The sequence below is a fragment of the Artibeus jamaicensis genome, unplaced genomic scaffold, assembly GCF_021234435.1.
Source record: "Artibeus jamaicensis isolate MK-2021 breed Jamaican fruit bat unplaced genomic scaffold, CSHL_Jam_final contig_233, whole genome shotgun sequence".
NCBI lineage: Eukaryota > Metazoa > Chordata > Mammalia > Chiroptera > Phyllostomidae > Artibeus > Artibeus jamaicensis.
In genome coordinates this window covers 8,975,844-9,003,542 of record NW_026521486.1, presented here as the reverse complement: position 1 = coordinate 9,003,542, position 27,699 = coordinate 8,975,844, and the positions used below count along the sequence as shown (strand labels likewise).

The 27,699-nt window shown below is 56.3% G+C and overlaps 1 protein-coding gene across 1 annotated transcript; it reads right to left on the bottom strand.

Moving 5' to 3' along the window:
- Positions 1 to 15,957: 15,957 nt before the first annotated feature.
- Positions 15,958 to 25,263, bottom strand: MB (myoglobin). Its single transcript, XM_037160484.2, has 3 exons — positions 25,081 to 25,263; positions 19,844 to 20,066; positions 15,958 to 16,671 (listed from the first exon to the last, which is right to left on the bottom strand). Exons 1-3 carry the CDS (start codon positions 25,173 to 25,175, stop codon positions 16,525 to 16,527), a joined length of 465 nt encoding a protein of 154 aa, XP_037016379.1. The 5' UTR covers positions 25,176 to 25,263; the 3' UTR covers positions 15,958 to 16,524.
- Between the last annotated feature and the right edge of the window lie 2,436 nt (positions 25,264 to 27,699).

The following is a 27,699-nucleotide window of genomic DNA, read 5'->3' as shown; positions in this document are numbered from 1 at the left end:
CCCCTATTTTGCAACCTTACTCAACTAATTCTGTGAGCATCCTGATTACCAATGTTTTGAGCTCTTCATATGATAGGTTGGGTATCTCTTCATTGTTTAGTTGTATTTTTTTCTGGAGCTTTGATCTGTTCTTTCATTTGGGTCATATATTTTTTTTTTTTGTCTCAGCACACCTGCTACGTGGTAAGGGGCGGAGCCTTAGGTGTTCACCAGGGTGGGGCAACCCACAACGCTGCGTTGTGATGCCGTGTGTGGGGGAGGGGTCAGAGAGGGAACAGTGCTGCTTGCTCCGCTCTCTGCTGGCTTGCAGTCACTTCCTCTGCTACCCACAAGCAAATTGGACTCTTCTGGTGCTGATTCCCAGGTGAGTGGTTTTGTGTATGTTCTAGGACCCTGTGGGTCTCTCCGACAAACTTTTCTGTGAGGCTGGGAGTTTCTCCAGCCACTGCAACCCCCACAGGTGTTTTCAGTCAGAGGTTTTGAGGCTTTATTTCCCTGCACTGGAACCCTGGTTTGTGTGGTCTGTCTTGCTCCCCAGTTTTTCCTCCCGGTTTGTTTGCATACAAATGTGGGACCCCCCCACCCTGCCCTGGCTTCGCCAGCCACCACCTCGCCCTGTCCTCCATCCACCGCCTTGGCTCGAGTCCTCTCTGCCTGGCTGCCCATCACCGCCCCTCCTACTGGTCTGGATGAGTGTTTCTTCTTTAACTCCTTGGTTGTCAGACTTCCATACAGTTTGATTTTCTGGCAGTTCTGGTTAGTTTTTGTTTTTAAATGTGTCGTTGCCCTTTTGCTTGTGTGAGGAGGCAAAGTGTATCCACCTATGCCTCCATCTTGAACAGAATGAAATCCCATGATTCTCAGGGACAAATGTAGCTGGAGAAATCCCCTGATTCTTGGACACAAACATGGTCTCTGACCTCAAGGAGCTTGATACTATTGTTACCTTCCTCCACTCAGTAAGCAGTCGCTGGCCACCTACTCTGGGCCTGTCTTGTGAGGGGGGCTGAGGACACACAGACAAACCGGACCTGGCTCCTGCTCTGCAAGATCCCACATCCCAGAGGGACAGACAGACGGACTGTGAGAGCTGGACCAGAGGAGCCGGTGAGGCCCCCCAGGACCCCAGCTCTGCAGCCGGGCAGCTCTAGCTGTCGGCGCCAACACAAAGAGAGCGGCTAGCATTTATTGCATGCCTACTATGTGCCAGGAACTGCTGTAGTACTTCCCATATATTCCCAGGAGAAATCCTGACTCTCTCTCCTAGCTATTCGACTTTGAGCAAATTCCTTAACGTCTCTGATCCTCAAGATTCTTACCTGCAAAATGAGAGCCATAAGACCTACCTTGCTGGGTTACTGTGGGGTTTCGGTGAGATGATGTGCATGTGTATATGTGGGGTGTGCCTGGAATATAGTAGGGACCCCATAAATGGTGACCACCGTCGAAATAGTTAGTGGTATGGAGGGATGTGGAGGGGGCCCTGCAGTCTCACGCCACGGTGAATACTGTCTCAGGGCTGGGGACAGCTGTGTCTGAGGTCAGGAGAGGACTGAAGGGAACAAACGAGGGCAGACCCCTGGGAAGGAGGCAAGACCTGGCCCGGAAAGAGTGGGGGCCCTGTTTTCTCTCCCTGTTCCTCCTTTGTTTCCTCCCTGGCTCCTCCAGAGCAAGGGACCCAAGAGAGCAACACAATGTCTTTTACGATGTAGCCTTGGAAGTCACGCTGCGGTCACTTACACAATATCCTGTGGGTGACACAGGTCCCCCCTGCTCAGTGTGGGAGGGGCTGACACAAAGCTGTGGATACTGGGAGGCCAGGTACTCGGGGACTGTCCCAGAGGCTGGCCAGACTGTGTGGTGCTTCAGAGAGGAACCAGGGAGCAAAATCCCAGTGCCGGCTCTCACAGTTGAGCATGACTCTGTGTGTGAGTGTGTGTGAGCTGTGAGCGCACAGTGCAAACCACGACACTGCCAACCCCAATTAACGCAGCGAGACGCAGTCCAGGAAGCAAGCCAACACAACGGGCGTCCGAGGGAAGCCATCTTTCGGATGAGGCGTTGGGACTGAGGCTCGGGGGTGGACCCAGCTGGCCGGGGGTGGGCAGGAGGAAGGGTGTTCCAGGTAGAGGGGCACTGCCTGCACGGTGAGGAGCTGAGGCCTCCACCGGCAGCCAGCAGGCACTTGCCCTCCGTGAGTGGGGACCACCTTGGGAGAGGCTCCTCCAGCCCCGGTCCAGCCTTCAGGTGACCATGGCACAACCAGCGTCCTGCCTCGGGCCTCACGAGAATCCTGAGCTGGACATGGCCATGCAGCTGCCGAATTCCTGACCCACAGAAATTGTGTGAGATGACGTTGGCTGTTTGAAGTCCCTGAGTTGTCACACTATGTTAGGAAGCCCCAGGGGTGTCCCATTCGTGTCCCCATGCGGCCTAGGACGGCTGTGAATGCAGCCCAACTCAAAATCGTAAATTTCCTTAAAACATAATGAGATCGTTTTTGTGATTGCATGTTGTGATGTGTTTCATGTGTGGCCCAAGACAACTCTTCTCCTTCTAGTGTGGGTCAGAGACGCCGAAAGGTCGGACCCCCCTGGGCCTCGATACATGGGTATGACACTTACTAAATATTTGTACCGGCAGGTGGGCAGGTGGATGGGGGGACAGCACCAGCTGCCACCCGCTGGGCCCTGCCTCGGACCCGCGCCCAGTGTTCCATGGGTGTTGGTGCAGAGTTGTCACGGCAACCGTATGAGACGGCTCCTGCCCTGTGCACACTGTAGGGATGCAACTAGGTGCAGTGCGGTGAACTCATCTCCCAGCGTCACACTGGCCGAGCTCGGGCCCTGCCCTGGCAGTTTGGGGCCACAGGTTTCACTGCTATGCCACTGTTGCCTGACCCCGGAGCCGAGTGGACGTGGGCAGCAGAGCCGGGAAATGCCAGAGCTCACAGCCCAGAGCCAGCTCCCCTTGCCCAGCTGCTGGGAGGCCTGCCCTGTCCCCTACCTGTGGCTGCCAGCTGGATGGGACAGGAGAGAGCTTCTGTCAAGTCACCCCCAGTGGGACGGAGTCCCTGGGGGGTGGTGTGGGGTCAGAGAGCTCAGATTCTAGTCAGCTTGTCATCGCCGGGCTTCCCAGCCAAACCGCTCAGATCTCACAGTGCAGGTTGCTGGCTGGGCTCAGGGGGACCTCAGAAGCTCTGTTCCCTGGATTGAAAACAATACTGTGGGGGAAGAGCTAAAAATAACAGTGGCCAGCCACCGGCCGCCCTACCCTCTAAGAGAAGGAGGCCAGAAGGGTCTGTGAGCCTCATGGGAGAGTGGGCAGCTGCCGTACACACCGTCGCAGGAAGGGAGCGAGCCAAGCCCCGTGGGAGAGGCGTGGGGTGCGAGGGGCCTGGGCACCGGCGGCCGAGTGCAGGTCAGGCTCTACCTGTCACACTACAGTGTGACCTCAGGCAAGTTCCTCGGCCTCTCTGTGCCTCTGAAGAGTTTGTCTGGAAATGCTGGGGGGACCCCAGCAGCTGTGCCCCAGGCGTGATCCAGCCCCAGGTGAGACGAATGCTCCTGTGCGCCGGGACCGCAGTTCCCCGGGGGCTTTGCGAGGACCCCACGGCAGGTGCTGTGGCTGCCATCACAGAGGACGAAGCTGAGCTTAAGGCCCTCAGGGCCACGCAGAGCTAATAGTAGCTGGAAACTGTCAGGGCTCAGGGCTGCACACTGTTCCTGCCTCTGTGTCAGTCACCTTGTCCCTATCCATTGTTGAGACTTGAGGGCCTGCCACTGTGTGTGACACCTGTTAAGTGCAGTGACTGCTGTCAAGCAAATCGAATGGGTTTTGAGGGTGGAGAGTGAGCTCCCTGTCATTCCAGAGGTATGCAAGCACAGCCTGAGGTAAGGGTCTTTAAATGTTGGATTTGGAGTTGAACTCAGTGTTGTTTAAGGGTCCTTCCTGCCCCTAGATACTAGGGGTCATCGCTGTCCTCCCCTAGAAGACAAAGAGGACAGGGAGGTGGTTAGGCTTGTTTTTGTTTTTCACGTTTTTTTAAATCCTCACCTGACGACGTGCCCATTGATTTTAGAGAGAAAAGAGGGGAGGGAGGGAAGTATTTATGTGAGAGAGGAACAGCAGTCCGCTGGCTCTCGCATGCGCCCTGACTGGGAGTCAAACCCGTGACCTTTTGGTTTATGGGATGACGCTCCAACCAACTAAGCTACATCGGCCGGGGCCAAACCTGTTTTATAGTGGGGCGACCTGAGCCCAGAGCCAGCATGTTCCCAACGTCACGCATCCAGCCCAGGGCGAGTCCAGTTGGGACCTCAGTCGAGGCAGATGCTCGGCCAGCCCACCTTCCTCTCCTCTGGACCGAAGGGGGCACAAAGCAGGCGTGGGCTCCTGCCTCTGAATGCCGAAGAGGCACTGGTGGAATGAGGACCGTGGACAGGCGCGGGGCAATCCTAGAGCCCAGGGTGGGTGCCAGGGGGCAGGCGGGCACAGAGAGCCAGAAAAGGCCATCAAAAATTGAGGCCTTGGACTTCTTTGGTCCAGTCCTAGCGTTGGGCGGATGAACGATTGAGAACCCAGGGAGGAGAGTCTCGGATCCCGGTCCTGTGATGTCAGGGCACAGGGCTGCTGAGACGGTAGCAGGAGGGGAAGGGCAAGCCTGCCGCCCCTGCGAAGGTGGGTAATTCCAAAGGGGGGGGGGCAGGACCAGGTCTCCTGGCCTCACTCAGCCCCCCTCCCACTTCTCCATCAGACAACAGAAAGGGCCACTGTTTCCTCAGCAGTTGGGGTACGTTGAACCCTGCTCCTGATGTTCCGAGTGAATTCCCTCACTTATCCTAACCCAGCCCCAGCAGGTAAGGACTGGGAGTATCATCACCTCATTTCTTCTTAAGAGGAACCTGCAGCCAGAGAGGTTAAGTAACTTCCCCGAGGCCACAAAGCCAGTGAGTGGCAGAGCTGAGAGTTACACCCCGGCCCTGGCTGGTGGGTCCCAGGTCTTTGTCCCACACTTCTCTGGCTCTGACGGCCTCCTTCTGAGGGTACAGGGTGGCCCCTCCCTCCTGTCCCCCCTAGTTCAACTCACCTGACCTTCAGGGTGAGCCCCCCCCACCTCAGCTCCACCCTCTGTGGACTGACTCAAGCTCTGGCCCAAAACCGCAGCCCCTGCCCAGGACACGGCCGGGTGACAAAGCAGCCACAGGGGCGGCGCCCTGAGCCTTGGGCATCCACATCTGCCAGCACCCGCCCACTGGGCACCTTGTTTTTATTACCAGCTTTTTTTGGAGACAGAACTCACATTCTGTACATTTAGAGCACATGGCTGAGTGGTTTTAGGACTTCCAGAGCTGGGCAGCCATCAGCACCACGCATTCCAGAGCCACCCCACCCCCCCGAAGAAAGCCTGCACCCCTTAGCGGTCACTGTCCCCGCCCGCTCCCACTGCCCTGGGCAACCACCACTCTACTTCCTGTCTCTGTGGATTTGCCTCTTCTGGACAGTTTATAAATGGAATCGTGATATGTGGCACCTCCTTTTGAAGCTTAATGTCACCTTTTGCAGTAAGATGGTGTTCTTTCAATTCTACAGGTGAGGGAACTGCGGCTCAGAGTGGTCAGGTAACTTCCCCAAAGTCACCCAGCTCGGAAATGGTGGGCAGATTTGGGTTGTGTCTGTCTGGCTCCAGATGCCTCAGGTCACCCTCTTGGGCCTGGAACCCAAAGTTGCCCCACAGCATCAGGGGCCTGGGGCAGGGGGCATTTAAAGGGTGGGAGGAAGGCTGAGAGGGCGGGGGAGCGTGTGGTGTGAAGGACTCTGGGGGGGGCACTGGGTCCCATCATCAGATACCAGGGTCACTGGGAGGAAAGGAAATAAGCAGGGCAGGTGGTGGGGACAGGTGGGGGCAGGTGGCAGGGCAGGCAGAGGGGAGGGGTGGCGGACTGTCCCCTCCCGGCACCAGTCCTGGGCTCTCTGCCCTCCACATTGATTGGTTCAGTCCCATCTCCTGACCTCCCTACCCTGCCTCTCCCTCCGGGAACAGCCCTCCTGCTCCCAGCCCTGGCTGGGAGGATGACTCAGCCTGAGCCCTGGAGCTGGCTGTCCCTCTGCCACCTCCTCCTCCCCCACACCTGTCCCTGTCTGGCGGAAGCACCCAGAACATAATTATCACCAACACCAGGGTGGCTGTGCCAGGACCTCCCGGGCCGGCATCCTGGGCCTGGCAGCTGTGACCCTACGTCCTCTGGGTCAGCCTTTCATTAGAGGGCACCGTGTGCCCCTTACTGGCAAGCACCCTTTGGGGGAACAGGAGGACCTCAGGTCCTCTAGCAAAGCTCCTTGTATTTTTAAAAAATAATTTCCATATCTTGATCAAAAGAAATCAATGTTTAGAATGTGCTTTTTCGGGCTGTTCTCAGCTTTGGACCCCAATCCAACCATCCCACCGGCCCCTTAGGAATCACTGACTCCATGAACCCCTGACCCAGGGAAAGCTTCCCCTTGATCGGTGGGGAAACTGAGGCTCAGGGAGGGAAAGGGGCTTCCCCAAGGTCGCTTCCCCAGGTTGCTCTGCTGTGAAGGGGCGGGCTGGAAGCGGGACTGTGACTGTGTATCCTGGCTTCCGTCACCATGGTCCCATTAAAGTGTGATCCGGGATGCGAGGTTGTGGGCCCAGCCTGCCAGAGTGGGGACGGGGGCCTGTGTGGCCCTTGGTGGCCCAACTCAAATGGTGGCAGCAGCTGCTCCCTACACTTGAGCACCAGTACGTGACCCACTTACTCACCCACAGATGTGTTTAAAGCCTGGCAGCCTAAACCCAGTCCTCTGTGACTTCACGCAAGTCAGAACCAGCCTCCTTGGGCCTCAGTCTCCTCATCTGTAAAATGGGCATGAAAACACAGCCGCACCTTATATGGCTAGTGTGGGGATTAAATGAGTTGATAGGTGCACAGTGTGTGGCACAGGCTACTTGCTTCACGAGTGGTGAGCTGTCCCTGTTGTTACTATGCCAGGTGAGTGTGTTATGTGGGCAGAGCCCGATCCCACCCCGCCCCCAGCCTCAAGTTGCTCACAGGGAAGTGCAGGGGACAGTCAAGAAAATAGGGCTGCTGTGACCCAGAGAGGTGAGGCGCCTGGGATGAGGTTTCTCTGTAACTGGGACCTCGCCCAGCCTGGGGCCTAAGGAGGTTCATGTGCTGTGGAGGTGCCAGCTAGGGGTCAGAGGCCAGGATTCTGGCACCAGTTCCATTGCTCACCTGCTCCGTGACCTTGGGCAGGTCACTCGCCCACTTAGGCTGCAAGTTCTTGCTCTGTGTGGTGGAAGTGCTGGACTCTCTGCAGAGGCCCGGGCAGCCAGGCGTCGGGAGGTCAGCCCGACTCCCGGGCTATTTTTACCGGGCCTGTGGGCAGCCAAACCACTCTTCTTGGAATCAGAGCCCCACAGGTGCGAGGAGCCCGAAGGTCGTGCACCTGACCCCTCCTGGGCCTGAGGCCAGGCTGGCTCCCCGACCAGCCTCCCTGGGCCTCTGAAGTCCAACCTGGGGGCACAGCCGGACTCCACTCTGAGCCCCTGGCCTCTCTGTGCCCCTCGGTTACCACCTACCCTCACCTGTACTCTGTGCCGGTAAATATTTTTATTTCCAGCTGTCTGCAAAGTCGCCCAAGGGGGGATGGGACCAGGGAGAGAGGGAGGGATAGAGACTGCTCCTGAGTGACAGAGACACAGACAGAAATAAAAACAGGCAGAGACGAAGACAACAGTGGAAGGAGTGAGAAAGAAAACTAGGGAAGAGTTTAAAAGAAAGAGGAGAAACACACAGAGAAAAAAATAGTGAGAAGAAGAGAGAACACAGGACCGAGGAGAGAGAAGGACAGGGGGCAGGGGCGGCTGCCCCGGGACAGAGCCCCCTGGCGAAAGAGGCCAGGCCTGGGGCGCCAACCGAGGTTTGCATTCTCTGGGACTCAGTTTTCTCATCTGCAAAATGAAACCTGAGCCAAGGGCCTCCGGGATGGGGGGCTCAGACCCTGCAGTGTGGGGCATCATGAGGAGGCGCTGGGACAGACTCCGGGACTGCTGAGTGCACAGGCCTCTGCCACCTCCTGCCTCCTTGTGTCTGCAGCCCGGGTCCAAGTCTCCCTTGTGGCTGTGTTGTCGCCTCCTCTGCTTTGCCCCCTTTCTGGCCATCGGTGCTCTGTGGACAAGGACAGAGGTGACCCAGACACACACAGACACTTCGCACAAGGTTGGGGACCCTCTCTCAGGCACAGGGAGATGGGTCCACCTCCCGCTGCTGCCCACCAGCGAGGCTGCCCCCCACACTCACGAGTTGTGACCCATGGCAGACAGCACGCAGAAACACCGGCAGCTGTTCCAGGAGCTTGGTGAATGCTAATTCCTTCACGCCTCATGAAGGCCTTTTGGGTATTATTTTTACTCTGCAGGTGAGGAAACTGCAGCTTGGAGTGGTGGATTGACTTGCCCTAAATTGCACCCTGGGAAGGCTGGCTCGAAAGTCTGAGTTGATGATGACTGAGGGTGTGCCATACTGTCTCCTGGTTGTACCTTCACACAAGTGGCTCACCCTCACGGAGAGTCTCCACATCCCAGCACCGAGCCAAGTGCTGGGTGCTCCTAGGAAGTCCTCGTTTTCAAAGGGGGACATGAAGCAGACTTGCCTTTTCCTGCTTTCAGATGTTGGGTGGAGATGTGATGGTAGGGGCTGTGGCAGCCATTTTGTGAAGGGAAGGTGAGTGATGGAGAAGCAGACTGACAGCCGTGTGAGTGACCCTGAGCCAAAGCCCTGTGTCACTAAGCACTGTCAACCCCGAGAAGCATGAGAGATGAGGATGAAATACTGAACTGTGACATTTCAAGCCATTACATTTGGAGTGATTTATTATGCAGCAATAGAAATCAGACCAGTGAGTATTTCACAGATATTTGGTGAATTAAAGTACTAGGTACATAGCGAGGTGATTTTTTTTTTAAAGAGAAGCAGCTGTGTAAAAGAATCCAAGGGTGTCCATCCAGTGCCAGTGACCTCAGGTCCCCTGGAGTGGCTCACCTCTGCCCCCGAGAGTCCCTCCATGGCCTCTCACGGACACTCCCCTGTAAGGTGAGAGGTGAGGTATGAGCGACCCAGATCTGGCCAACCCAGTAGCCTCTGGAACATCACCCACGGCGTAGGATCCTCGCCAGCCCTGCCTGTAGTCACTTAGCGGGGGATTTGGTCACTTGTCTTCAACTGGAAGATTAGCGAGTCCTGCCTGGAGAATGTCATCGGCACTGCCTCAGGGTGCCGGCAGAATGGAGGGCAGGACTGTCTCCAGGAGCAGGTCCCTGGACAAGGAAGTGTTGGCCTGCCCCGAAAGGGTATCAAGTGCACACCCGAATGGCTAGCAACTCCTCCCAGCCCCCGGGCCAGTGCTCCCTGAGCCCTCTCTGCCTGCCCCTGAGCCCTCTCCCCTGCCCTCCCTCTGGATTGCAAAGGGCCTGAAGCTGAGGTTTTGTCTCGTTCATCTATTTGACTCTCCTTGTCGAGCAGAGGCATTCGATACGTGGTGCTGAATAAGTGGGACCATCCCAGGCCGTGGTCATGCAGTCCATTCTTGGTTGTGTCTGGTGGTGGGGAGCTCACTTCTCCCCAGGCAACCAGTTCCATTTTTAGAAGTCTAACCTGCTGCGATGGTACAAAAAGTATGACTGTGGAACATTCTGTCCCTCTCCTGGGCCTGGCCGAAGACCATCTTTTGATTATTTATCTATTTTCAGCCTTTCTTCTCATCTTCCTAAAGAAGAAGGCAATTAAAAATTTTTTTAATTTTTAAATTGCAGCTGACATTCAATATCACATTGGACTCAGGTATACAGCGCAGCGGCTGGGCATTTACATGCTATGAAGTGATTCCTTGATGAGTCTAGGACCTACCTGCTCCACACTCAGTGACTACAATATTATTGGCTATGTTCTGACGATTCCTACTTCTTACCCCGTTCCCCTTAGTCACCCATCCCTCCAGCTCCCTCCCATATAGCAAACAGCGGTCTGTTCTCTCTATCTGTGATTTGTTTCTGTTTCATTTATTTCTTTTGTTTTTAGATTCCCCACGTAAGCAAAACCATACGGTATTTTCCTTCTCTGTCAAGCTTAGTTCACTTAGTGTAATGTTCTCCAGGTTGTTGCAGCCTGTTATTTATTCCCTTTTGTTGCAAGTGTTCAGATTTCATTCTTTTTTCATGGCTGAGTCGTATTCCATTCTATTTCACATCTTCCATATCCATTTGCCTTGTGACGGCCCTCGGGTTGAAGAAGGCCACGTCTGAACTGCTGGGAGAGAAGCTAATCTGATGTACGTAATGATGGCGTGGGTGGTGGAGAGAAAGGGGAGAAGCTGTGGTGACAGAGAGCTTTAAGAGGCGAGGGGCTATAGCAGCCCCAGGCCCGGGGGGAAGCAGGTAGGAAAGGAGAGGCAATGGACATGGCCTCTCTAATGTCCTTCTGGACAGTGAAGAATGGAACTTGTCCTCAGCTACTTTGGTTGTTGAACCATCTTATTTAAGTGTGACGTCGCTCTACCACTGAGCCACACGGTCTCTGGTTTTTAGAGTTAGGCCCCCATGTCCTGTAAGCAGTAGATCAATTTGTGCTCAGGTGCAGGTTGTCCGTTGATGTTGCAGCCTTTTCTGGTGTGGATGCAGAGTCCCGGTAATAAAAATCTAGCATAGAATCAGCCTCTGCACTCTCTGAAATTTAATTGCTGTCTCTCGCGGGACTTTCAGGAATATCCTTCCCTACACCACCCCAGCCCTTATCCCGTTTGAATACCAGAGTGGGAGGTGGCGCCAACACGGAAGCCCCAAGGTCGGTGATTTTCAACGACATCGGACTACGCCCCCTTCTTTATATTAAATTCAGTAACACCCCTTCGCTATCCTGAAATGAAGCTCATTGATGCTCTAACCTTCCCCCATCCACAATTTTTAAAATTCAGTATCATATCCATATTCTGTGGATATAGATAAACAGAGTTTTTCAATCCTTACCTGAGGCTATGTTTACTGATTTTAAAGAGAGAGAACTATTAATGTGAGAGAGACATTGATCAGCTGCCTCCTATATACGCCCCTGATTGGGAATAGACCTCACAGCCTATGTACGTGGCCTGACCAGGAATCGAACACACAACCTTTTGGTGTGGGAGATGACATTCCAACCAGCTGTGCAACCTGGCCAGGGGAAAGTCTTTTTTAATAATAAAGTAAAATATTTTTCAATATTTAAATGCTTGGGATGATGGTACTGGAGGAGATAGGAAGTGGTTGAAGGCTTGTTACCTGTTCACAGAATTGCCACACAAGCCACGCCTACCTGCCCACGTGTGTCTGGTCAGTGGCCACGTAGTCAGGATGGGCTGGGTCTGCCGCAGTAACAAGCACCCGAGGCTTCTCACTACTCCACAGCGCATTTCTCGGCCACATTTCTTGTTCAGTGTGGCACGGGGGGCTCTGCTCTTCCTAAAGGGACCTGGCCACATCACAGAGGCGCCATCCGGACCTGTGTGGTCATGTTCCCTGGCCCTTAGGACATCCGCTGGAACTGGGGGGCCCATCACTCACATTTCATGGGCCCCAGTAAGCCATATGGCTGCACCTGACTTCCAAGGGTGGGGAAGAATGCCCTCCTGCCTGGAAGGAGAAGACACCCAGAGTGACTGCCACAGCCATTGAAACTTTACGGTGGCCCTGCCTTGGGGCGGGTTGGTGTCATTTTCTAACATGGTGACCAAATCTTGGTTAAGTTTTCAATAAATTCTCCCCCACTCCAAGGTCCCAAATAACCCAGTTTCCTAGTGCACTAGGCCCACGAAATGACCCCCCCCCTCGTCGGAAGCATGGGCGAGGGGGCCAGTCTGCCTGTCCAGGGTTGGAATCCGATAAATTGTGTGAAAACCTTTGATGAGCAGGTAGCAGCAACAGGCCCGGCGTGGAGAGAATTTTTACAGTCGTGGGCAACCTGGGGCGGGACACAGGCTGCAGAACTGACCTGGGTGGCGGTGCCATGGGAAACCTGGGACCCCGGGATGACCCGAGCCAGCTCACAGTGAAACAGAAACCGAGACTGAGTCCAAACTATCCCACAAACACCGGACGAGCGCGCGAGCCTGCGATACACTGCGTGCAGCCTGTGCCGTCGTGTTTTGGCCTCCACTTAGCCGAAGGCCTGTCCAGCCGAGAGCGCGAGCGACCAGCCCCGCCCGCTCAGCTCCTCCCGGGTGACGGCCCATGCAGGCCCAGGCCTTTCCCCGACCTCGAGGCCTGGCTGCGCCCAGGGAGCCGCAGCCCCGGGCAGGGTCATTTAACCTGGCGCTCAGGGTCCCGGACGATCAGGCTGACGGTGATGGGGGCAGGACTCCTGTGGGTTTCCGAGTGAGTGGACGGAGAGACAGGGGTGACGTTCACACCCTCTGTTTCACATGGACATGCACACATGCCCAGCATCTTCACGGACACACACACACACACACACACACACGGAGCTCACATTCCGGAACCAGACACTCAGAGCCCCGCCCACTGCTGCCGACACTGACCTGACATCGGGCCAGGGGCTCGGTATTCGCAAGGATGCGCAGCACCGAGGGGCCCTGCCCTCTCTGCCCAATAGGGAAAAACAAATAGATCCCAGACAGGCACAAAACCAAAACCAAAACCAGCAAATCCATAATTATGAACTGTGATAAAGATTTCCATTTCTGAAAGCAGAACAGGCAAGATATTATGACATACGCTCCACTCCTAACACCACCATGATTCAGGATAAAAATCTTTAACAAACTTTAAAAATGGGTGACTGAGCCAGCAAGGAAAGAAAGGATATCCTGACTCAGAATACGAAATAGCAAAGCGGCGCAAAACAGGTGGGAGTCACGAAGGACCGTGTGAGCCAGGCTGAAACACACCCCACAGGCAACACAGAGGCCGAAACAGAGGACTTTTGAAGAGAGATTTTCTGTATATTTATATAAAAAGTATATATAATATATCCTTATATATTTTATGTATGTATATGGTATATATTCTCATTTAGTCTATATACAAATTGTATGACATATTAATATATATTCTATATAATATCTCTTCAAGTGCAATATTTTTGTACATTTATTATATATATAAAAATCCTAAAGGCCCTGCCTCTCTGAGAGCCCAGGCTAATGCACCGCCCTCTGTGTGACTTTAGTCCACTGTTCACTGTGGCAACAGGGCCCCATCTCCCTGACCCCTCAGGGCCCTGGCATCCCCACCCCCACATTCCAGAGCCCCCTGCTCTGTGAGCGCCCCCAGAAGGCAGGGCTGGGCCTGTCTGCTTTACCATGGCACCCGAGAGCCAAACCCAGAGCCTGGCACGGTTCAGGCGTCGGTAAATGTTTGTCTGGCAAACGCATTCACCCACCACCAACAGCAAGGTAATTTTGAGATGCTCTCTCAGTGCATGGTACCCCTTTCTCCACTCAGCTCATCGAAATCCCCTGCTGTCCTTGGGCCCTTCCCCATTCCCTCACCGGGCTGGGACCCCAGTGAGTCCCAGTCTGGGGCCTAGCATGTAGCATTTGCTCAATAAATGTTTGGAAAATCAATACAGAATAAAAGCCATGGCAGGATCACATTTTGAGCATATTAGCCTGTATTTTCCCCTGGGATTTTCTCTCGTCCTTGGCTCTGTTTTTCAGAGAGCAGGCATTTCTGGGCCCAACCTCAGCAGAGGATGTGGCCACTGAGTGCGAGAAAAATGGGCCCCTGGCCTGGCTTTGCAGATTCAACAGCTCAGGCCCCGAGATGACCAGAGAGAAACACATCCAAGAGAAAAAGACTCGGAGAAAGTCCTGAGGTGTTCCTGCTTGCCTGGCTGCAAAACGATTTTCCGAATGGTCAGAAGAAGAGACTTGACAAGGAAACAGGTCGGTGGGCAGTGGCTCCCAGGGAAGGAGGATTTTCCCCTGCACGCGGCCACTGTGAGCTCAGAGAGTGCCCTCCGTGAGCTGGGAAAAGGCTCCCCTTCTGGGCGTGCAGCTTGGCACCTGGCGCCCAGGCTGGACCCAGCCTTCACGGGCTCCCTCAGCCAGGCCCCGCACGACGTGCACGACTCACACAACCCCACGGCAGCCCTGCCAAGCCCTGGAGGCGGTGCGAAGGCTCAGACAGGCCTGTGGGTCTGAGCAGAAGAAGCCTGTGCCTCGCATCCCCAGGGGGTAGGGGAGTCCCCAAGAAGAAGTGGCCTCGGGCAGGAGGAGCCTTGGGCAGCCTCAGTTTTTCAAACGTGTGATGAGGACAGGGTAGGGTGCGGCATCCCCGAGGACACACGCCACTGGGCACAGATGACAGCAACAACCAGACTGCCCCCTGCCTGTCTGTCCTCACCAACAACTTGGCACGAGGAAGCCCCTTGGAATGAGCCAGCACCTCAAGGAAATGTAGAACTGGGGAGAAACGTCGCAGGCACTGGGACTGAGCATCTGCCACCCAGCCGCAGTGGGGTTTCCAAGCACGGATTCAGTCGACTTATATGTCTTCTTAAAAAGTGCCGTTTTGTGCACATTGAAAGCATAAACTGAGTTTTTCTTTAACTCTCTCTGATCCACAGATATTTGTTGAGTGAGTGTGAACGAACGCCAAGCCCCTTGTACGTACTTCTCTGCAGCCTGGTCTCATGCTGCCTCACTCGACTGGCGTGGGGGTCTCCCTGATGACAGTGTCAGTCAACTCAGGGCAGGGCCGGCCCCTTCAACGTGGGGCCCTGCCCACTTACCCTGTGCAAAAGTGCCCGGTGCCTGGGGCTTGATGGAATTCCCATAAATGCAGAGAATATTTCTCCGGGCTCCAAGATCACAAAGCCCCCCCTCCTCTCCCACCTTCTCAGATACCCTCAAATTCCCAAAGCCCGGTGCAGACGCAGATGGGTGCAGAGTCCACCCACTAACGTCGTCTGATGCGGCTCGGCTGGAAAACGAGCCTGCTAGGATTTCAGACATGTCTACCTTCGGCGGGCAAACTCTGCCCTGTTCGGCAACCGTGGAGCCTGGTGTGGTCTGAGGTTCAGGGCAGTGAGGTCGGGCTCACTCCAGGGGGTTGGGCCTTGGGGCAGACACTGGGGCAGGAGGTATGTGGGTGCTTGTCCTGGGAGCCCCTGGAAACGGATGGGGCCAAGAACTTGGGGCTTCCCAGAGTTGGTGCCCTTCATCCCAGGTGCTGTTCAAGGCCCTCGAGGCTTGAACACCCAGATGGACTCAGACCACCAGGCTCTTTTCCACGGCCCCTGTGCACACTCTCCTCTCCAGCCTGCTTCCTGGCTGTCAAGGTCATATGCCAATCATGCCAATGTTTTATTCTGGGTCTTGAAGTAACGCTTAGACACCCTGCCCAAGCACTTGGCCTTTGTAGATACGGATTTGTCTCTTGGCTTCTGTGCGTAAGTTCTGTGTCTGTCCTTTCTCCACGGCCAGAAGGTCAGCACTTGTCGCTGGCTGGCTGTCTTCCTAGCTGGAGTCCCTCCGACCCCACACCACTCCTGCCTTTCAGGCCACCGTTTGAACCCAGCTCTGCCACTTGTAGCTAGTGTCCTTGGCGTGTTACTTGGCTGTGACCACCTGTCTTCCCCTGGTTCTGTGCCCCGCTCCGGGCACTGATCACTCCATGTAACGAAAGTCTGTTGACCCGCCCACTTTCCCCGCCAGGTGAGGCTCTCTCCCCCATTCCCAGTGCCCAGTGTCGGCCGAGGAAGGCAGTTCCCTGACCTGTCTCCCCTCCCGCCTTCCCGTGCCTGCTCCCAGCTTCCTCCTCTCCCCCCTCCTCCCCACAAGGCCCTCAGGGTCCTGGATTCCATTGCCCACCTTCCCGCCATGTCTCCCTTGAGTCCCCTTCACTTGCTCGAGGGGATGAAAAGCTCTGGGCAGAGACTGTGAGGTTACAGAGTCTTTTATTAAAACCAAATGAGTCACTCCATGAGCTGAGAAGGCACACTTCTGCTCCAGACACCCCACATCTCCTTTGGGCGGGGTACGGTGGCTTCCCTCCTCCTCCTCAGACCTCCTTCTCATTGCAAAGGGACATTTTGCAGTCCTCAAGGGGCAGGGAGGTGGACCAGAGAATTATGGTGGCTGGGGCTTAGCCTACAGCTTGGATGTGGGGTTAGAGGTGAGGGTGCAGATGTGGGTCCGTTTGGAGGTTGGGACGAATTGGGTGGGGATTTAGGTGAGAGGAGATTTAAGTATGACCCACCCTCTGCAGGCCACAGTGAGCTGAGGGCCACGCTCCTCCCTGTTCCCAAGATGATGACCCTCCACAAGAAGTCCCGCCCCAGGCACAGGAAGCCACCTTGACCATCCTGCTCCCCAGCTCCTCCCCTCTCCCACCACCTCTCACACACAAAACACTCAGAAGCAAACTCTACACAGCTATGTGAGGTTCAGTCCCCATCCTCCCCTGCACCTGGGCCCAGGTGGGTGGGGGCGGGGGCGTTGGGGGGCTTAGCCCTGGAACCCCAGCTCCTTGTACTTGGCAGCGATGTCGTTCCGGAAAAGTTCCAAGGCCTTCTTCATGGCTCCCTGGGCGTCGGCGCCGAAGTCCCCGGGGTGCTTGCTCTGCAGGACCTGGATGATGGCGTCGGAGATGAACTGCAGGGAGGGGCGAGAGGGGGCAGGTTACCGGGCCGGCACGGGCCTGTGGCCAGGCGGGAATCGGTCACCAAGTGCCGCCTACTCTTTCTTCCAGGGCCGTTTATCGAGCACTTACTATACACTAGGCACTGCTGGGTGGTCTCCATAGGTTGACTCCTCTAATCCCCATGAGCTGAGAGACTGGGACAGGTGGGGACACTGAGGCCCACGTGGCACAGATGAGGAAAGGTTAACCTGCGCGCCCAAGGTCCCCTAGCCAGGCGGGCCAGCTCACCCATCACCCTCCTCTGCTGGCGCTCAGGATGAGGGCCCCGCTGCTGCAGCCAGGCAGGAGCTAAGGCGCCACTGCCAGGGGTAGGGGGGGAAGGGCAATGCTCACACCTGTGACTTAACCCAGCGTTTGCAGCCAGGAAATCTAGACAGAAACGTGTATTTTTTCCATTTGCATGTATGTGATTTTTGCATGGATGGCTTAGTGTGGCCATCGCTTTAAATAGTCTGTGGGGGTGCGGGGTGCAGGGCATCATGTTTTCTACGCCAAGCACAGCCTTGGAGCTCAGAAACATTGGTGGGAGGGGAGGAGCGAGGGGAGGGGGAAAGGGAGCAGCCGTGCTCACCCCTGGGACAGTAAGTCACACACTGGCCACGTCTTTACATCTGCCAGTCCTTGCCCCGAAGTGCAAGTGGGAAAACCTACAGCACAGGCTGCATCAAGATTCGATGCCAGCCGCAGCGCTGGTCAGTGGGCCCAATGGGGTCGTTTACAGAGGAGAGAGGCCCAGCGGAGGTCACCTAGCAAGGGGGCAGCCGAGCTGGAGCTTGTACCTGGGGACTGTGGCCGGGCAGCCGACTGCCGGAGCCGGGCCAGAGACAGGACTGCGTGGCTGGAGCCAAGTCAGAAACCGGACCGCATGGCTGTCGTGTTCTCCCATTTTCTCAGGCCCCCCCCCCGGGGGGGGGGCAAGTGACTGAAGCAGGGGGTGGGGGACTGTGGGCTGAAGGAGGTCCCAAGGGGCACAACCCTCAGTAAAGACCCCTCAGCTCAAATGCCACAAACACCTACCTCTGGCCCTTGATTTGGGTTCATATGTCAAGTTCACCTTTAAGGTCATAGATGCAACCAAATGAAGTGGGGGTACAGATGCTCTGGAGCAAGCCCTGCCTTGGAGAAGTTGGGGGACCCAAGTCCCAAGCCCAGCTCTGCCCTGGCCCACCCCCAGGTGTGACTTCACCTGTAAAATGGGGGCTTCGATGGCCCCATCAAGCCCCCCAACTCATCCTTTCCTGAGTCTGTGGCAGAGCCACCGATGTCTAGAAAACTGTGGGATGGGGCAGCTGACACATGAGAAAAGACAGTCGCCCGTCCCCCCAGCACCCGGGGCGGCCCCCTCACTCCCAGTGGGAAGCAGCGATTTTGTGTGAAGAGCACAGGAGGAGGTACCTCAGTGAGGGGGGGTGTTCGTTGGGGGGCTCTGCCTTAACTGTCTGCAGTACACGACGTGTTTCCCTCGGCCGGGCTCTAGTCCACCCGCTGGTGGGGCTGCCCTGCCTTCCTGGCCGTCTCTCTCAGCCTCCCATTCCCAGAGAGGGGGGCGGTCACCCCAGTCACACCGTGAGCCCACCCCATGCCCCGGAGGTCAGCAATGGGAGTGAGCCAGGCACTGCCCTTGAGAAGTGCAGTTCCAGCCAGAAGGCAGCTGGGCAAACAAGTAAATTACAGCACAACCGGACAGACAGACGACGTGGTGGGATGAGAATCAAGCGCCTTTGCTGGGGGAGGGCTGGTGCGGTGGGAGCAGCTGCCTCCGGCAGAGGAGGCGGCTTCTGAGCAGAGCCTTGGCCGGTGGACAGAGATTTGCCCAGAGAAGACGGGGTGGGCAGGGGCTGCAGCCAGCGCAGATTGGCAGGACAGGCTCTCGTGTCTGTGATGCTGAGTGGGTTGGGCAGGCAGGACTGTGTGTGACTGAGTGGGTGGGGGCTGGCTGGGGGCTGGCTGGGGCTCAGGGAGAAGAGGATGAAGAGGGTGGTGGTGCTCTTGATGGGGAACATTTTGTCACGGGGATTGGGAGCTTGGGCTCCAGGCACCACAGACCAAACTTGACGTCCTGGCTTATTAGTTGTGTGGCCTCAGGCAAGCTGCTTAACCTTGCTGAGCCCTCAATTTCCAAATCTGTGAAATGGGGATAAAAAAATTACCTCCCTGGGGCAGAGACTGCTGATTGCCGGCCTAACAGCCATTTCCTCCTTCTTCCCTGGTAACAGAACGCTAATGTATTCGGGATGGTAATAGACCACATTTCCCAGCTTCCCATGCAAATAGATGTGGTCTCATAACTACTGGACAATGAGGTATATACAAAATTGTGGGATGAGATTTCTGGGGCTCCTTAAATTCCTTAAAGAGCCTTCCTCTCTTCCTCCTGCTTCCTCTTTGGAGTACGGACTAGATGGCTGGAGCTCTAGCAACCATCTCAGACTGTGAGTCAGCTTCGGAAAGCAGAACAGACAGAATCTGTATGTCTAGGGCTCCCATACCAGGCCTGGACTCCCTACCTCTTGTCTCCTTTTGTGTCAGAGGAAAAGAAGACACTGAATGCCATTCCTACCCTCTGGGGGTGATTGTGAGAATCCCATGCAGTGACTGGGCACACTCTATCACCATCACCCTTAGCCTCCTCGCTGCCCCAGCCTGCCTGCTGCTGCCTCCCCACCCCCAGACCACATGAGTCCTGTCTGTCTCAGACCCCAAATGGCACAGCAGCTGGGGTTCTGCAGGAATACAGACCTCATGTGAATCCCGGCTCTGCCATTTGCCACCTCTGGGACCCTACACAAGCTACTTCACCTCTCTGTGCCTCAGTTTCCTCATCTGTCGAGTGGGTGTGATAATAGTACCTACCTGTGGAGCGAATGCAGGTTGTGCACCCAGTACCCATTCTCCCCTCCCTCCTTGGTAATGACATACTGACTTGGGAGAGAAATCCATGTGTCATTGCAGTGACCCCAGGAGGGGACAAAGCCCCCTTCACAGATGAGGAGACTGGAACACAAAGAGCGGTGACATAGGTCACCCAGGAAGTCAGTGGCTGTGCTGGGTCCTGAACCCCAACCCCCTCCCTTCGAGGCCTCCCCTGCCTCCCTCCCGCCTGCCCCTGGCTCTGCTCCCCACCTCCAGGTACTTGACGGGGATCTTGTGCTTGGTGGCATGCGACTGGGCCAGGGGCTTCAGCTCGGCCTCGTGCTGCCCCTTCTTCTTGAGGATGCCCCCCAGGGCAGTGAGCACGGTGGCGCCGTGCTTCTTCAGGTCCTCGGAGGCCTTCATCTCATCCTCCGACTTCAGGTTCTTGAACTTGTCAAACTTCTCCAGGGTCTCGGGGTGACCCTTAAAGAGACTGGGCACAAGGAGGGCTGGGGTCAGGCACAGGAGTGTGCACAGTGGGGTCTGGAGCTGGCCAGACTTGAGTTCAAATCCAGACTCCCTCACTCCCCCAAGCTGCGTGACCTTGGGCTGTTCACATCACCTCCTCAGCCTCTGCTTTCTCGTGCAAGGGACGGGGTAACTGGTCCCCGCCCGTGGAAGTGCTGTCAGGAGTGAGATCACACACACTGAGTGCCACACAGTAAGTGCTGCACAAATGCTTGCTATTATGTTTTTAATTACTATTTTTAAAATTAAATTTATTGGGGAGACATCAGTTCGTAGGATCGTGTAGGTTTCAGGTCTATTACTATTTTTATCATCGCGGTCTTCCTCGTTGTTTCTGTGAGAGGCAGGAAGGAAAGACGTCGCTGTGTTGCAGCCTGGCCTCACCCCAGTTTTCTCTAAGTTGTTTGGTAGATGTCAGAGCAGCATCCAGGGAGGAGCAGGGGGGTGCCAAGGGGCCCCGGATGTGCTGAGCACCTGCCATGTGCCCAACCCCGTGCCCGGCTCCGCGTTCCCCTTGGGGTCGTGTTGTCCCCGTGTTACAGGGAGGGAACAGCAGCTCAGAGGCGTGGCGTTCTAGTTCAGTATTACGGGGCTGGTGTGCAGAGGAGCTGGATGGAAATCGGCTCTGAGTGACTCAAAGTGCAGTCCGTGCCGGGGACCACCTCTGCAATGTCATGCCAGGCATCACCTTTGGGCTGCTTGGATACTCCCAGCTACGGGAGGCTCCCCCCCTACTCTGAGAGCCATTCCAGCCCAGAGCAGCTCTCAGGCTCCAAAAGCTCCACGTTACTTTGAGGCCGAGCCCTGCACCTCCCACACCCTTCGCAGCGCAGATGGTGGGAGCCGCCAGCCAAAGGCCGGGCCCTTGCATCTGCCGGGACCCTGCGAGCTGGCCACCGAGGGGTTCCGCTGTGATCCTGGGCTGGTCCCTCTATCTGGGGGCCTCAGTCTCCCCTGCTGGTGTTGGTTACAGGGGGTCATCACTGGCTCTGGGTGGGGGTGAATTACCCCCATTTCACTCAGGGGCCGACAGAAGGCCACAGCAGTGGGTGACTAGTCCAGGGTCACATGGCCGGCCAGTTGGTGGCAGAGCCCAGACCCAAACCCCACCATTACTCATTCTCTCTCCCTGGGCCACACCCTGGATGTTTGTGGGGTAGTCCTCTCTGTCGGGGCTTTCCCCCCTCCTGTCTGATGGCTTCAGTTCCTCAAAAGGTTCCTCTTTTGCAGCTTCCTGGCTCTGTGACCCCCTTAAACCGGAGTGTGGACACACTAGCGTGCACCATTATCTTCCAGCACACACCTGCCCCCACGTGCACGCACACGCAGAGGTGCATGTACAGCATGCACCACACAGCACAGACAGGGGTGCACACCTCCCCAGAATAGTCCCCTGGGGCCTATTCTGTCCGCAGCACCCCCGCCCCACCCCGCCCTGCCGTCTTTCCTGGGAAGCTCGGGGCTGTACACAGCTGTGGCCAATGTCACCACCTCACCCCGGGGCCCAGGCCAAGCCTGGTGTGTCACTGACAGCTCATCTCTGGCACCTTTCACCCAAGGGTCCCTACATGGCTCCTGGTTATTATTATCTGGTGACAGCGATCCTGGAACACCTGCCTGACAGAAGCAAGACCGAGCGCCCACAGGTAGAAGCCCGATGCCGGGGCAGTGGAAGGAGACCGGGCGGAATGGGGCTGAGGACCCGGGACCCAGAGGGGCCAGAGATCTCAGACATTCCGGGAGCCGCCCCCCAAAGTCCCAGAGAAGGAACATGGGACTGAGAATTACAGAGGCTGAGTTCTGGCCCCAGTTCTGTCTCCAATGCGCTGGGTGACTTTAAAGAGGCCACTCAACCTCTCTGGGTCTTGGTCAACCCATCTTTCAACCACAGTTTGGTCCAGCTTATTTCTTAGCCAGCAAATTCTGAGGCCTGACGCCTGCCTCACCCTCTACTCTGCGCACCAGTCAGCCACCGAGGGAGCCCAGGTTTACTTCGAACAGTTCAGGAGAGTGCATCTGACTAGGGCCCACCAGCACACTCGGGCGACGCACAGCTGCCTCCCTCCCTGGCCTCAAGCCCTGCAGCTGCGGCCCCGGGGGCAGCCACAGCAGGCTTCACCCAGACTTGCCCGACAGCTGAACCCCCAAAGTGCGCTGACAGAGCCCCTCACCCTGTGGGTTTCAGAAACATCCCCCTGCCTGGTGTTTTCATCTTCAAGTCTGTCACTGGCCTGCCTTGTTCATCACAGGCCTGCAGGCAAGTCAGAGAGAAAGGAGGGCTGGTCCCAGCTGCCCGCTGAACTGACCCCAGTCGGACTGCCCCCCAGAAGATGGAGGTCTCTCTCAGGGCTGCAAATCTGCCTCTGTGCTCCAGAGCCCAAGAACCAGAGTGGGGTGGGAACTCCTCACTAACGCCCTGAGACCAGGGCCAGCACAGCAGAACGGCGGAGAGCAGACGTGCTAGAGCCAAGCCGCCTGGACTCCAGCTCCAGCTGTGTGACTTCGGGCAAGTCACTCAGCCTCTCTGTTGAAAACAGTACCGAAGAAAAAGTTGTGAGGCTTAAATGCGTTAATGTGTGTGAAATACTTAACACAGGGCCTGGCAATCAGTGTGTACTGGTTGAATATTTGCTGTCCCTTCCTCCTCCTCTTCCTCGTTTCTACCCCCATCTTCTCCTCCATCCTCCTCACCATCCTCATCCTCATCACCATCCTCATCCCCATCACCACCTCCCTCACAGCCGCGGTCTGATGGTCAGGGCCAGGAATTTGCGGTTCTGCCCGTGGCTGCCACTGGCTGTCTCGGGCTCTTGGGCCATGCTTCCTCCCTGTGAGGAGAGCGGGTGGCCACTGGGCACGGCTCTCAAATCTTTCATGACCTAGAAATCCTCTGTTCAGATGCAAAGAGGAACAAAGCAGGGAGAGTGTGGGCCAGAGAAGGGGTGGAAGGCTCCGGAGCCCCCATTCCTGGAACGAGAGTCTTCAAATGCCCTTCCAGTTTCTGTATTCTAGAACTTTACGACCAGCCCTCAGCATTTTATTAACAGACTCAGCTAGACTGAGGAACCCCCTTTTATGATCAGAGGCACAGAGCAATGACCCTTCCAGGTTCATGATCGGGAGCAGAACCAAGAGGCCAGGTCACACGGGGACATTGGCAGGCCTAGGAGTCAGCCTTCTCTCCCCTCCCCACACCCCCACACACTGGAAGGCAGGGCAGGGCCAGCTGTCGTGGTCTCTGCACGTCCTGAGGTCTAAGATGAGGTAGGGCACCGGGCCCTCTGGAGCCTTAAGGGGCCACCAGCCCCAGACATGACATCTTGTCCCTGGCACCTGGCCCGTGGCAGGACTCTCTGATCCACCCTAGGAAGGGAGAAAAGGTTTTCCCTGATGACACACTCCCTTGAGTCTCCTTCAAGGCGTCCAGTTACTGCCTCGGGCCTGGCAGCCCCGGGTCACCTTGGAGGGACTCCTGCTCTGCAGCCTGGCCTCCCTCCCGACTACCCTGCCTCCCCTCCAGGAGCAGGGGGACCACGGACGTGGAGAAGGCCCGGGCGTGCGGGCAGGAAGGATCTCAGGGAGCACAGCAGAAAACCCCTTCGCTCAACCAACAGGGAAATAGGACCCAGAAAGGACTGTTGCCCTGTCCAAGGTCATGTAGCAAACCAGTGGCTGAAGGGTTGATGTCAACTTGGCAGGGGGAGCCTTTTGTCCATTCTGTAGACAGGACCTGCTGCAGCCCCAGCCGCCAGACGAGAGCGACAGGAAGGGAAGGACATGAGAAGCAACCCTGAGCTGAGTCAGCAGAGGACTCTCCTGCTGTCCTTCTGCTGGTGTTCCTGGTGCAAGCCGCCAAAGGCTCGAGCTCCGGGTAGCAGAGCTTCCAGGACCGACCGTGCTCCCCCACACAGGAGCTGGAAATGAGGGAAGCCCGGGCCAGACTGCCAGGGCCCCTGAGTGGGGAGGAGAACCTGCTCTGGCTCAGAAAGAAGGAGGCGTTCGCCTGTAAATTAAGGTGCGGAGGACAATCCACCCACTTATGGCAACCCTGTGGCCCCTTCCTCCTGGTGCAGAAACGTCAATATGTGCCACATTGGGTGCTTGACCTGGGCTGTCTCAGAGCAGAGGACAAGGGGCCAGAGGTCAAGGAGAGCAGATCACTGTTTGGGGTGGAGGGCAGCGGGATGATGGGATTCTATTCACAAGCCACCAGCCGTCCTCTATGACAAAACTTGGGCTTCTTGCCCCCCGTGGTTTATTCTGGAATCCCTTGCTGTAGAAGACAAGATGCGTTTGGAGACCACGCCATCCTGAGCTCTCAGAATCAGACATACTCCAGGTCATCTGTTTTTTAATTATAATAGTTTAAAGGTCCCCAGGCCGGGCTTCATCCACAACAGTTATTAACATCTTCAGAACGCTACATGTACCACCACATTTATTCTCCCCCCTGCTCTGTCCTGTGTTAGCACCTCCCCGACTGCACAGGGGAGAGGCCGAGGCTCAGAGAGGGTGTGTGCCTTCCTGCAGCTCACACAGCTGCTCGGTGGCTAGGCCAGTCTAGAGCTACAGTCCCGTCTGGCAGGCCTGACCTTAGCCTCAATACTTTGCAGACCATAATGGACTTGTGACTCTGGGGAGACCTGTCCCCTCTCAGGTCCTTGTCGTCCTCATCCAATAAGCGAGGCGGCTGGAGGAGCTCTCTCAAGGCCCTCATTAACTCTGTCTCTAGTTCCCCTTGGGGGGGCTCTACGCCCTCAGGTTTGTTCATCAGGCGTCTCACAGGTACGAGATGCACCCCCTTGCCTTCTCTGATTCTAATCCCTGACCATTGATAAGAACGGGGAGAACCAAATGGGCATTTCACAAACCCAGTAGGAGCTCCAACTGGTCGGCCCCAGGAGCACCGGTCCATTTTGCTGCCAGACCCTTGGTCTTTGGGACGCAGGCGAAAGGGCAATGGAATCTCTTCCGTTTACCTGATGAGGACAGCTTGCCCGTGGCCCGGGATGTCGGTCTCCACCTTCCCCCAGATATGCAGCACGGCCTGCCACTCCCCGTCGCTGAGCCCCATGGCGTGCTCTGGAGAAGACAGAAAGAGGAGCAGGTGCGGGCTGACTGAGTGTCCCGGCCTTGACAGCTGGGGTCTGAGGCTGCCTGGCCCCCAAGGGCTTTTATACCTCCCCCGATCTGGACACGGATCACTTGACAGCCGGCTTGCTGCCCCCCCCACTCCACCCCCGCCTTCTCAAAGGGGTCTAATCTTTTCCTTTCTCTAGCCCTCACATGGAAGCTATTTTGGGGCAGGTGCCACATTGTGGGGAGGTAGGACAACTCGGGCCACATGCAGGCGGGGGTGGCTGTGTGTGCGGACAGAGTCGGGAGGAGACTGGACGCTTGGCAGCCAACAGAAAGGGCACCACCAAGGCCAACGCCAGCAGCCTGAAACCCAACTCTCTCTGCCGTCACGACCCCGAGAGGAGCCATCCTGTGTCTAAGCTCAGGCTGCAGGGACCCGGGCTGGCCCTGGGGCAGTCCTGGCCCATATCAGTGTCCTGGCCACATTCTTCCCACTTTGCCAGATGCCCCTCGCCCAGCTGGAACTGGCGGGAGAAGCCTAGAGGGGTTTATGCTCATGACTGGCAAACCCAGGCAAACCCATAACCTCTTGGAGTCTGACTTTCTCTCACTCCACCCAGAAAACTGGCTTCCTGGCCTTGCTCAAATATTTCCCTCTGAGAAGTTTTGCTTGACGTACCCCCTTTGGCACCTCCGTGTTACCTGTCTGTGGTCCTTTGGCGTCGCTCACCTCCCTGCATTGGATTTCTCTGTTTCCACCCGGGCTCCTCCGTTAGTCCTCAGAGCCGGTGCTGGGTCCCAGACCCTATTCCAAGCACTTTACTGCTGGTGACTCATCATGATGGATGTTGACATTATCCCCATTTAATTGAGGGGAAATTAGAGACACTTGCCATGGTCACGCAGCTCATCAATGGAGCTGGAATTTGAACCCAGGAATAGAACCCTGAGCTCCTTACTTTGATGTTCAAAGGGGCAATGCTCTGTTTTATTCATCTGTGTACCCCTTGGCCCTCACGCAGCATGAGATGTACCACTTTTGAATTGATTAAATGTTCATTGAGTAAAAAGATGGGTGGCCAAGGAAGGCCAGTGAAGGTGACGGGCCCCTGGGCCTATTCAATCCATCCATCATCATCCATCATCCGTCCTTCCATGACCATCCTTCCACCTACTCTGCCATCCACTCACCTGTCCATCATCCATCACCTGTCCACCGACCCATCTGTTCATTTACCCGCCCTCCATCTGCCCACCCACTCACCGGTTACAGAGCACCAACTGTGTGTCAGAAACCATTCCACATGCGGAGGCCAACAGAATCAAATAGAAACACACCTCTGTGTTCAAGAAACTCCCAGCATCTTTGGGGAGACAAGGAAGAGGAATGAAATCACGGTATAGTTTATCTAGCGCTGCGATCAAGGTACACACAAGCCCTTGTTTCCATGGATACGGGCTTTCACCCTTTGCAAAGGGCGCCGTGGGCAGGGTTGCCTCGAATCTCCACAGTGGCCTGTGGGGTAGCGAGCATCGCCCCATTCTACAGCTGCAGACAATGAGGCTCAGAAAGAATAAGCAAACGTGCTGACTGTCCCGGGCCAGTGGCGGACATGTCCGTTATGACCACCCTACATATGTAGTGCATTCTAAAAGTAACTGTCTTGCCCCAGCCCCTGCTGAGGGGCAGGCATAGCGGTCATGTTCTCCCTGCCACTCACTGCCTGACTCAGCTCATTGGACCAGAGCTGGCACCTGGCCCGAGGCCACCAAGTCAGGGCTCTGTCTCACAGCCAATGTCTATTAGCTGCATCAGTCAGGTCCCCTCTTTGAAATGTGAACAGGGACACTGGGAAAGAATTGACTAGGCAGTAGGACACACAGTGTCCAAGAGAGTCAGTTTCGTGACCAGCACTGAGTTAAGAGCCCCGACCCTGGAGCCGCTGCCTGCAACCTTGGGTCCCGAATGCCCTCCTCGCTGGCCTGTTACCCCCACGCCGGGCCCAGTTACCACTCGAGGATTACTGTGAGCTGCCTCGTGCTGTATGACTCCCCACCCCGGTGTAGCCTTTCAATGAGCCATTTTGTTTATTGAGTCAGCTGGTTCCTACCACCGAAAGGGTCAGGCGCCTGACCCCGACAGTGTGCTCAGAGGTCGCACGTGAGTCTACGCCCGGGACGCCGAGCCGGGCCACCTGCGGGAGCTCTCCAGCTTCAGCAGTGGAAGATGCAGTATTGAAATGAGTACCTCAAAGTGCCACAGGGATTTTCCAGGGAGCTATCACTCCCTCGCTTGTTTGTTCGCTCATTCGTTCCTTTGTTCAACGGCCTGGAACTCAGGGCCCGCTCCGTGCCAGGCCCAGGATCAAAAGGAAAGGCAGCTCTGAGGGGGTCTGTTCAGACCCTCCGAAGCTTCAGCCCTCACTTCTGGTCACTTGCCGGAGGGTGAGCCCAGCAGGGTGGTGGGGCAGACAGGGCAGGGCCGATGAGTACCCCACCTGGCTGTCGGGGGGACAAGA

Coding starts and splice junctions, on each gene's coding strand:
- MB (XM_037160484.2), bottom strand. CDS start 25,175: ATGGGGCTCAGCGACGGGGAGTGGCAGGCCGTGCTGCATATCTGGGGG. Junction 20,067..25,080: donor GGGCAAGCTGTCCTCATCAG/GTAAACGGAAGA, acceptor CCTTGTGCCCAG/TCTCTTTAAGGGTCACCCCG. Junction 16,672..19,843: donor TCCCCGTCAAGTACCTGGAG/GTGGGGAGCAGA, acceptor CCCTCCCTGCAG/TTCATCTCCGACGCCATCAT.